Genomic DNA, 11,499 nt, shown 5'->3' with positions numbered 1-11,499 from the left:
ATGGAGGCAGGGCGCCCTGAGAGGGGATGAACGGCTTCCTGATGCTGCAGTACTGGCTTGACACCACACGAGGGAGCCAGGAATGGCTGGACGTGTTGATTTCACTCACTGAACCAAAAAATTTTGGCATTCAAGAGTCGAGAACATTCCTAAAACAGAAAATCTCAGAATACCAGAGCTGTTTTCCCAGTGATATAAGATCCCTCCCCTGCCTCTCCCTTCCTCCCTCCACCCCCAGTTCCCATACTGAATATTTTCAATCTTCAATAGATTAAATATTGAAGATGGAAGATAGAACATTTCCCATCTTCAGGCCAATAGTTAAACAAGCATCTACAAAAGACGGAGCCACGCAGGGTTTACAAAAGTCACCTGTATTCCAGACAAAATATCTTTAAAAAGGAATCCCTGCTGAAGCGGGGGACAAACTACATAAGACACAATACATTTAAAATATGTATTGAAATTACAAATCAAACTTTTTCCATATGATTCCAGAGTACAAAACACAACATTAAAAGGCATTCAAACAGCTCTTTTATACATCACAGTGTTAGTGGCACAAAATGTACTGACATTTCAAAAACACAAATCAAATCTGTTTTGATTTTGTTTTACCACCACTTGTCAAATACATAACGTATACATGTGCATGACTCATTCATGCATATTTTTATACAAGATTAAAATACACCCATAGTAAAGTCAGCGAAGAAGGAAAGAAAGGGCAGGCATGGGGCACATAGCCACCCCTCACTGAAGGCTCCTGGAATTGTGGAAGACAGAATTGCACAGATCAAAGGGAGGGTGGAGACCCTGGGTTTTTCAACGTCAAGACAGCATGCTCTCCTAGTTGTGAAGCATTAGCAAATAGATTTGAATGCAGGCCCCTTTGTTCCATTTGGTGTTTTTGGTAAGACCAGTCATAATCCCTTCATTGTGTTTATTTTCATACGGGCTTAGGTTAATTATCAGAAATAAACAAGCTTTGGTATTTTTTAAAGAGAACTTCATGAAGCTTTACACATGCAAAATGTTTTCCCTTGATGATCTCATTGTGATTTATATATATACACAGGTGTGCTCACTAAGAAATGAGAATCTGAGACACACTCACAAAGCCCCTCCTGGATCCTTTCAATCCCCTAATTTTTAAAGACTACCAAGAAAAAGTTTTCTAAATTTGCAAAATGACTTCTAACTTTTGCAATAGAAATGAAAACAATAAGCTAATCTTGAAGTAATTTTTGCAACTCTGATAGTCCCTCCCACGGGCCCTGTGTTCTAATCAGGAAATGGCCTGCGCCCTAAACTGGTTTTATGGAATAATATGTTGTCAAGATCATTTGTTCCCCTTTAAGAAAATAGGCCAGGTGTGGTGGCTCATGCCTGTAATTCCAGCACTTTGGGTTGATGAAGTGGGCGGGTCACCTGAGGTCAGGAGTTTGCGACCAGCCTGGTCAACATGGTGAAATCCCATCTCTACTGAAAACACAAAAATTAGCTGGGCATGGTGGCTGCCACCTGTCATCCCAGCTACTTGGGAGGCTGAGGCAGAAAAATCACTTGAACCTGGGAGGCAGAGGTTGCAGTGAGCCGAGATGGTGCCATGGTACTCCAGCCTGGCGCCAACAGCCAAACTCCACCTCAAAAGGAAGAAAATGCCAGAGGTGGCAGATGCTGGTTCCTTTCCTCTGTCCACAGCTACTCGTGTGAGTTGAGGAGGAAGAACTAATTTGGACAGTTATTCATGCAATGCAAGGCTTTTTTTATGCTCAGATCCTAAGTCAGTCTTTACTACGTGAACATCTGTGGTGACTGCATCTCTGCAAGGCACTGGCTTCCTGTGAGGGTGCACAGCTCATCTGGCTGAGCTATGGACTACACAGCAGAGCCAGACTAAGAGGTCAGGCATGTCCAGCAAATCCTCCAAATGTGGTCAGGTATACCGAAGCCCTCAGATAAGCCACAGGTCCACTGGGCTATGGCCAGTGCTCACTGGCCACCCCACCTGGACAGCAGTACAGCAGCCGTGGCTGTCTAAGGGCCCTCACCCCTTACTCCCCAATTTAAAGACCTCTTAAGGAACACATGCCATGTGCTGCCGGGGCTTCGGAATGAACACCATCTGTAAAAGTGAATGTCACTTTTCAATTGAGACAAATTATGCTACTTAATGGGAATAGATCCATCCACTGAATGTGGAACTCCCCAAGTTTTACTGGGGAGTAACGGCAAGACCAAAGTCCAAGCTGAGAGCCATCTTCCAGTGTGCTATTTACATTTTATATCAAGCAGGGTTGATAGTGTATTCCCATAAGAGGATGGCATTCCTTACTAAAACAGAAGGAAATGCGAGTTTATATACCTCAGAGAGCATTGCTGGCATTTATAAAGGAAGTGGACAATTTTGATTTTATAACCAGATCAAAATGAGCAAATGGAGGCATGCATCATACAAAAAGTCAGAGCCAGTAGGTGCTAATTTGACTGCCCCTGGCTGGCCCCAGAATCTCTGTGGTCCCTATTTGGGTTGAACTACGTGCTTGTGAAACACATCAGAGGCGAAGGCACAAGGACGGCTGGGGCTACAGATGTGCATGACTGGGCCCGAGACTCCTCAGTGAACAGCTTGTCCCTCTAGAAATAAGGTGATGTGAGCGCTAGCCTTAGGATGCAACCCTTCCAAAGGCTCTGACTCTCATCCTGAGGACGGGGGTGCTGCTGTGCGGGCTCGTGCGATGGGCAGCAGGAATTTCAGGCAGGAAGGATGAGCATAGGGTGGAGGCCTGTCCTGGGGACCACTAGACAGAGGGCCGCAGGCCTGCCATGTGTGCTGGGCACTTTAAAGGGCAGAGCTGGAGAGCTGCATCCACATATCGCAGGCTGAGGGTTCAAGCCCAGCCAACAACCCCTGAAGGAGTTGCCACCCATCTCCAGAAACGCTCTTCTACCCCTAGATACCATCACGGCACCACAGACCATGGGCAGCCGCAGCCCAGGCTTCATCCAGAAAGGGAGTCACAGGCATGTTCTTAGTCACTAAATTCATACAGTGCAATTACAAGGGGAGCTTTTTGAATGTAATTTTGACACAGAGGAATTTTCTAAATGGCTTCAGTTTCATAAGGAAAATCAACACTAGAGGTGAAGAGTGAGGTGCTGCTGTCTCCTCTATGAATTCAATGTTGGGAAATAAGAAATAAATTTCTAACCAGGGAAAGTAAACTAGGACCTGAGACTGATACTCAAATGCAGAAGTCAAACACACAAAGCGACATTTTAAAAATGTGCTTGTCATGAGCAAATAACTGAGAAAAAAGGATTTTGTTTTTGTTTTACTTCTTTACAGAATGTTTAATAAGATTTTTTAAATCCCACTGTAATACATCTACAATAGTTGCCTGTTCTTTTCAGAAGCTTTAAGTTCAATGCAGTTTGCTTTTTAAAAGCACCTGCGGCTTTTAGAAGTAGATTCTCTTTAAAGAATACACTTTCTCCACTTTTCAGAGTCCACTGGTGGAGTAATGTGTATGTCTCCTTACTCATCCCTGCACCCTGCTGCCGTGGAAATGGACACTCACAGCCCTGGAAAAGATCAAGTGGTAAAATCCTCACGTTAAAACTAAGTGAAATGGGAGGGTTTTCCCCCAGCAGGAGCAAAATGGTTAGCAACAGGACTTGGAACTGTGTAAGACATACGATTTCTCAAAATGGCTAAAGCATTTTAAAAATGTGGAAATCTGGTCGGCTCCTCCCTAATGCCCAGAGTCCTCCAGCCTCTGCCAGGAGGCCTTGCGTCTCCGTATCAGTGACGCTGCGTTGTTCTCACTGTCTACCTGAAGACGGAGGCCAGAGGCCAGACCGTGGCAATTCAGAGGAGAGCCGTCTCTGAGCAAAGCAGTTGGCTTGAAAACAATAAAAAACATTTGCTTCTACCTCGCTGAGAAGGGATGAGACCCAAGAGCTGAAAACAACAAAAGGCAAATCTAATGGAGATGAGATGTTCCTTTAAACATGTCAATATTTTCAAGGAAATGCAACAATATAGGAACCACGTTTATAACAGTACATAGCTTACAGCGTCCAAAAAGTTATTACAGCAAGTTTCAAGAAAAACACAAAGAGTGCATAAGGCTTTCTAAATCTCCTGAAAAGTCGTTTAACTATAACTTCTCAAAATGCACATTTCAAGAAAGGCATAGGATGGTTTATACGCACCTTGTTGATTTTCACTACTCAGTTGGGAAAAAAAAATGCCTTCTAAAAAGGATTTTACTAAATGCCATTAGTAATAAAAACAGTTGTCATAAACAGAGTGCTTTTCTCAAGCTGGAATAATCAGATTCTGTCTGAAGAGAGTCGCAATCCTTAAAAGACTTCTCCGACAACATGGTGCCATCTTGAAGCCAAGGAGGAGACGAAGAATGTTTTGTAAGAGAAAGTCTCTTAGGCCACCCCCAGACATGCCTAGTCTACCACAGAGAGAAGGCTGCCTGGTGCGCTTCTCACAGCACCTCCCTGTCATCTGCAGAGGATGATCTGTGGGGATGTGCCCTACCCACACCTGCCTCGCCCTCCCCACACCTAGGTGACCACATCTGGGGCCTCAGCGAACGTTGTGACATCGGTCCCTGAAATCACGGCGTCCAGCCTGACACTGTGAAGCTCAATGGGGCACATAAGGCAAGAAAGATGTTTAGTGAGAGGGGGATGGCGGGGAGGGGTGGGGGAGAGCCGCACTTCCCGGAGGCAGGGATTTGTTCCGGCATCGTGCTGCCTCTAGGTGGGCAACGGGTCATCGTCACCTTTACTGCACTTGCACTTGCAGCAAAGTACAAAGGGAGTGGCCAGGAGTAGGAAAGGTGAGGCCACCAAGAGCAGAAGCCCAAAGCCAGCAAAAATGCCCACGACCTGGAAGAAAGAAACAAAGGGGTAGAGGTAAGAAGGGCTGGTCTATAGGTTCCAGAGCTAAAGTATAAACTATACAACCACCTACCCATCCATCCATCCACCCATCCAGCCATCATCTACCCATTCCTCCATTAACGATCATCCATCCATCCATCCATCCACCCACCCACCTACCCACCCATCCAGTCATCCAGCCATAATCTACCCATTCATCTATTAACCATCATCCATCTAGCCATCCATCCATCCATCCACCCATCCACCCACCCACCGACCCACCCACCCATCCATCCATCCATCCACCCATCCAGCCATCATCTACCCATTCCTCCATTAACCATCCTCCATCCATCCATCCATCCATCCACCCACCCACCCATCCATCCATCCACCCACCCACCCATCCATCCATCCATCCATCCATCCACCCACCCATCCAGCCATCATCTACCCATTCATTTATTAACCATCATCCATCTAGCCATCCATCCATATATCCACCCACCCACCCACCCACCCATCCATCCATCTAGCCATCCACCTACCCATCCATCTGGCCATCAATCCATCTACCCATCTAGCCATCATCTACCCATTCATCTATTAACAATCATCCATCCATCCATTCATCCATCCACCCACCCATCCATCCATCCATCCAGCCATCCACCCACCCATCCATCCATCCATCCAGCCAGCCAGCCATCCATCCATCCACCCATCCAGCCATCATCTACCCATTCATCCAATAACCATCATCCATCCATCCATCCATCCATCCATCCATCCATCCACCCACCCACCCATCCATCCATCTAGCCATCCACCTACCCATCCATCTGGCCATCCATCCATCTACCCATCTAGCCATCATCTACCCATTCATCTATGAACAATCATCCATCTATCCACCCATTCATCCATCCATCTACCCACTCACCCACCCATCTATTTATTCATCTACTCGTCCAACCATCCATCCACACCCATCTATCCATCTAAACCACATACATCTTCTTACCAATTCACCAGTCTATGCCCTTCCATTCATTTACCCACCAACCCATGTACCCACCCATCTACTCATCTACCCACCATATATCTATCCACTCACTATAAATCCTTCCCTTCACTTTCCCCTCATTCTTCCTTTCCCTTTCTTCCCTTTCTCCACCCTTTTCCATCTAAGCACCCAAACATCCATACATCTATATATCCAATTAACTAACCAGTTTCCTCTCAGCTACGACCCTGACCCAGATACTGCCCTTGATGCTGCAGATAGAGAGGTGCACATGTCTCGGCCCTCAAGGAAGACTCTTTCTGGCATAAAAAGACCAAGATCTAATAAACTGATAACAAGACATTCTACAGAAACTGCCATCAGGTTCCAGGGGTGAACACCACCCCTCCAGAGAGAGAGACACCTACATTTGCTAGGGGAAAGGAGGGTTTCCAATGGCCGTGGCTGAGATCATGGAGACAAGCAGGTTGTTACTACAGAAGAAATACTGGAATAGGACATTTCCAACGAGAAAACAGAAAAGCCACAGGCATGGTGCATCAGAGAATGACCTGGCCCCCTGTCCTTCCTGGAGCTTAAAGCCCAATACTGACTGTTGTGTATTTTGATTATTGTTTTAAAACATGTTTATCCCTAGTTTTGAGCAAAGGCCAAAAGAAATAAGCCTCAAATGCAGACACGCCATCATCTGAGTCAGGTGGCATGGCCGGTCAAAGGGGCACAAGAGCCGGCCTTCCAGCCAGCCTTGAGGTTGGCATAGCAGCCTGCAGAACTGACGGAAGACGGGGCTAGACCGCCACCTAGCGTTCAGAGAGGCCAGTAAATGCAAGCACCGGCAGGAGCTCCCCATTCCCACCCAGGCTTCACTTCTCCCTGGCTCTGTTTTCTTATGGATAAAATAAACAAACGAAGTAAAAGATCTCTATGGGCCATTACCAGCTCTCAAATGTGATACCCCTACTTAAGGCATCCCAGATGTGTGGAAGAAAGTATACCTTGACTTAGATTTCTCCTGAAAGCCCACACCAACGCACACACACACAGACGTGCATACATTTTGCATTTAATAAATTATGTCATGTTGCATTTATACATTAGATTCGGTTAATGCTGGGAATCCATACTTGCTGCCCAGTTGGCTATGTTCATTTGTCTGAACATCTTATCAGCGGTGGCATTATCCAGTGTGAATTTGGGTCATGCTTTATTGAAATCATGTGCACGCTGATACGCAGAATGCATAAAATATGCAGTCAGCGCTTCTTTATTTCAAGGGCGCTCTTGAGCAACCTCAACTACCTGGCGCACAACGGTCTGTCTTCAAGGAACCACACTTTCTTTGCAGTCAAAGTGATGCCAAAGTCTTTGACCAAATCACCACATTCTTGGCCAGTCACACACCATCTTCACCTTTCACTCAGCACACCTCGTCTCTAAAGTTGCCTGCTGTTTGAAAAGTTGGGTTACCCAACCTATTGCCAATTGGTGACAGGCAGATACAGGTGGTGCCACAGTTACGCAGCCAGCAGTGAACAATGAGACAGAAAGCAAATAATATCACAAAACAGAAAGAATCGCTCAGTATGTGCTGTAGATGTGTGTCAGATACTTGATCACAGAAGGCAGAGGGACGGGTAAACGGTTTCAGGCTCCTGAGAATCTGTACAGCACAGCTTTGTTTGCACTGGCAAACCCCGAGATTTAAAGGAATAGTTAGCCCTTCCCATGAGGTTTCTTAAATGTATGCTACTTAAAGCCAGAACACCCTTTCTGCAGACCATTGTATGTTTCCATGCACAGCTTGGCACTTCTCATAATAAATGTCTGACCCAGGTTCATGGGATGAGCCAGGAAAAGAAACTGGTAATGTTCTGAATGGTTTCCCCCCGAGAATTCTTCTGTAAACCACATTGAAGGGCTTGGGAAAACGAAGCCAAAATCTGAGCTATGGTAAGGTGAATGGACACTACTGATTCACTGATACTAGGTATCTGAAGGTGGCACAGAGGTGCAGAATCGTGGTCTCATATTTGATCCCTGGATTATAATCCATTTTCTCATTTCACAGATGCAAAATCTCTACCCCTATCCCCCAAAAAATCTATACCGAGGTCCAATATTTGTTTAAAACAGACAAGAGCTGAGCATCCTGGTGTAAATACAAGAGCTATATGGTGCATATTTCACTGATCTCTGTGAGAAATACCCTTAGAACAGTGACTGCATGTGGCTTCCAGGACATAAGCATTTCTGGAAGGAACGCCTGGCCCTTCAGCTCAGTCTCAGAAACTGTCACCGTGCACTCCTTCGCGAATGTGAATACAGAGAATCAGTAATTAGCTGGTGTTAGTTAATGACATCCTTTAGCTAAAAATGAGCTCTTGATCAGAGCTGAACTGGGGTAAAGTTTCTTTTCACATTTCAGAAGAGAAGGAAGAGCTGGTGCTGGATAAGATCTCCCTTGTCAGATGCTGGGGTCCTGAGGAAGGAGGGTTACTCCAGTGAAAATGAAATGCTTCTCCACATGATGGATGATTTCTGGGATAGCACCGGAAAAAGGCCACAACTACTTTATGCCATCGTGTGTACAGCGAATGCACAAGAGGGTGGATGGACAGGGCACAGGTGTGGTTCCAGTGCCCACGGTCACTCCAGCGATGGACAGGGCACAGGCATGGCTCATAGCGCCCACGCTCACTCCAGCAATGGACGGGGCACAAACAGGTGTGGCTCACAGCGTCCACGCTCACTCCAGCGATGGACAGGGCACACACAGGCATGGCTCCAGTGCTCACGTTCACTCCAGCGATGGACGGGGCACACACAGGCGTGGCTCCAGTGCTCACGCTCACTCCAGCGATGGACGGGGCACACACAGGCGTGGCTCCAGTGCCCATGCTCACTCCAGCGATGGACGGGGCACACACAGGCATGGCTCCAGTGCCCACGCTCACTCCAGCGATGGACGGGGCACACACAGGCGTGGCTCCAGTGCCCACGCTCACTCCAGCGATGGACGGGGCACACACAGGCGTGGCTCCAGTGCCCACGCTCACTCCAGTGATGGACGGGGCACACACAGGTGTGGCTCCAGCGCCCATGCTCACTCCAGTGACCGTGCAGTCAGTCTCCATGAGACATCTGTCCACCCTGTGGTCCTGCCTTCACGGCCACTCTGCTGGTTCTCACTGCCATTTGCTTCCATAGGAGACTCTGCTATACTGAATAAAAATGTATCACTTGGGATACAAACTGTACAAAAACTTTATGTAACAAAGACACTTCTTCCTTCACAGCACTGCTATCTTGTTAGAAAGGTCAATTTGACAGGGGCACTGAGTAAAGATGCTCGTGGCATATAAAACCTCTGCTCCCATGAACATAATGAAACCAGCCTGTCATCTCAAGGAGACACGCTGGAATTCCCCCAGATCTCTTAGAATAATCTTACTGAGCTTCACCTCTAAAGGCAGGAAGAACCTGGGAGATGGAACCTTTCATAATGACACTGAACGCTGGAAATCACAGGACACTGAATTCAGGGCATGTTCTGAGTGCTGATGAGGCTTGAGTTGAGCAGGTTCCTTGCGTGAGAGAGAAATGCTTCCCCAGGGAGCCTACGAAACCAGACTCAGGCAAGAAGTTCTAAGCCCCGGCAGCGTCTGTGCCAGAGGGTGGCCCAGCTGACCCATTTGTAGGATGATAAAGCAATTTTGTGGGTCAAGATGAGGGCTTTAGTAAACAGAGCAGAACAGAAAATGCAGGCGCCCAGAGTGGGTAAGTTATGTCGACGTGGGTGTGCACGGGGCTCTAAGCGCCTGGAACATATCTCCTTGTGGGCTGCAGTCAAGTAAGATTCCAAAGCCACTGCTCAGCACGTGCTGCAGCCTGGGCTGGTTACAGTCAGGTAACTGGAGGAGCAGGAGCTGGAGCAGAGCCTTAAAAATGGACAGGAAGGATACAGATTGATGGAGAAGGAAGAAGACAGAGCAGGAGAGAGACACAGGAGTGGAGAGGGCAGAGCAGCAGGCCATCCTGAGTGGGGCTGTTCTAAGGCCACAGGGCTGGCAGATTCTGCTTTGCTGAGAGACGCAGATGAAGTTAAAATAAAGGAAGGCCAAATGTGGGGGACCAGGAGTCTCAGGAGGAGAAGTCTTCAGGCCATGCCCCATCGGCGCATTCTATTCTGCTGCTATAAAACCTTCTGTGGCTCCCTAGTGCTATACAGACTGAAGTCTACAGCATGATACTCCACCATCTCCATGTCCAATCACTACTCTGCCCCCAGCTTTCCATCAGCTGCACTCCCGGAGGCCCCCCAGGGTCCCATTCTGCGCCTCGGCTCACACTGTCCTCTCCTTCAAAGCATTTTCTGCAACATCCAATATTTAGGACCTTTATAGTCTGATTTAGGTGCCACTCATTTCAAACTATTTTTCTTGAACATTCCAACTTGCTGAATTATCAACAAGAAATAATTCTTTGCTTCTAATGCCTCACCCTGCCTTGTGATCTACGAGCTCCCCACAGCCTGGCAGGTGCATGTGCTCCAAAGGCCTCTGCGGCTGCTGGGTTTCCTTCACAGCACTGCACTTGGGAGCACGCTCAGTGCCGCAGCAGCCCGGGGGAAGCCCGAAAACCAGGCAGGAGATGACAGAAGCGATCTCTTTACATGGACTGGTTTCCAAAAGGCAGACAGAGATGAGTCTGAGTGAAGCCAGGGCTCCTAAGGAGGTGGGCGTCCACTCAGCAGCCACCAGCCGTCGCCTGCTGCACCTTGACACTCCTGGCTGCCCTGCTTCCCAAAACACTATCACTCCAGGTCACACTGCACTTTTGTGGGAACTGGAACTTTGCTTTTTTTTTTTTTTTTTTTTGAGACAGAGTCTCGCTCTGTCGCCCAGGCTGGAGTGCAGTGGCCCAATCTGGGATCATTGCAACCTCTGCCTTCAAAGAAAGGACGAACTCTCAGGTGTCATTAGAGAGGTGGTGTTACTCCTGTCCCTCCCTAGAAGAAAAAAAAAATGTTCTTCTTGTCTTTGAATGGGGACAAACAAGCTCCAAGTCATCTACTCCCACCTTCTCACTAGCAGCAGAACTGGAAAATAAAGCAGCTCTCACAGCTCCTGGGACGGGGGCACAGGAACCCTTCATTCCCTGCCCTGCCCCGTGAAGTTCCCCAAGTGTAGAGAGCTGCTGAAGGCATGAGGACCGTCGGCCCTGTGGAGAGAGCCGTGACTCAACACCCAGATGGGTCATTCACGATTTCGCCCATGCACTGCTTCCAAAGATCATTTTGTCCCAGGCACAGGACCAGCACCAAAGAGGTTACAAAAATGAGCAAATCAGGTCCCCGCTCTCAAGAGCACTTTTCTGTATCCTAAGAGATAAGACGCAGATGAGCACGGGGCCATGTGGGAGGGAAGGCTCTTCTTGGATGACAAACATGCACCAGAGACCTTACGGAGGAGGACGCGCCTGGACTGGGCCACAGAGCGGGTTAGAATATAGACAAGCAGAGCTGGGCAAGAACAGGTCAAGTAGAGAAAGAGAGTGATAAA

General features: G+C 47.7%; 1 protein-coding gene across 6 annotated transcripts in view; it reads right to left on the bottom strand.

Annotated features, from left to right (window-relative positions):
• Positions 1 to 353: 353 nt before the first annotated feature.
• RNF144A (ring finger protein 144A) overlaps positions 354 to 11,499 on the bottom strand; it is a 127,502-nt gene continuing 116,356 nt past the window's right edge. For all 6 annotated transcript variants that reach the window (XM_074393618.1, XM_074393627.1, XM_039480627.2 and 3 more), the window contains one exon: positions 354 to 4,914. In XM_074393618.1, the coding sequence (XP_074249719.1) occupies positions 4,783 to 4,914 (132 nt within the window). In that variant the 3' untranslated portion in view covers positions 354 to 4,782. The remainder of the gene's footprint in view (positions 4,915 to 11,499) is intronic.

Source organism: Saimiri boliviensis, chromosome 1 (genome assembly GCF_048565385.1).
Source record: "Saimiri boliviensis isolate mSaiBol1 chromosome 1, mSaiBol1.pri, whole genome shotgun sequence".
Taxonomy (NCBI): Eukaryota; Metazoa; Chordata; class Mammalia; order Primates; family Cebidae; genus Saimiri; species Saimiri boliviensis.
The sequence above is the reverse complement of the archived record's forward strand: the minus strand, read 5'-3'. Positions and strand labels throughout refer to the sequence as shown.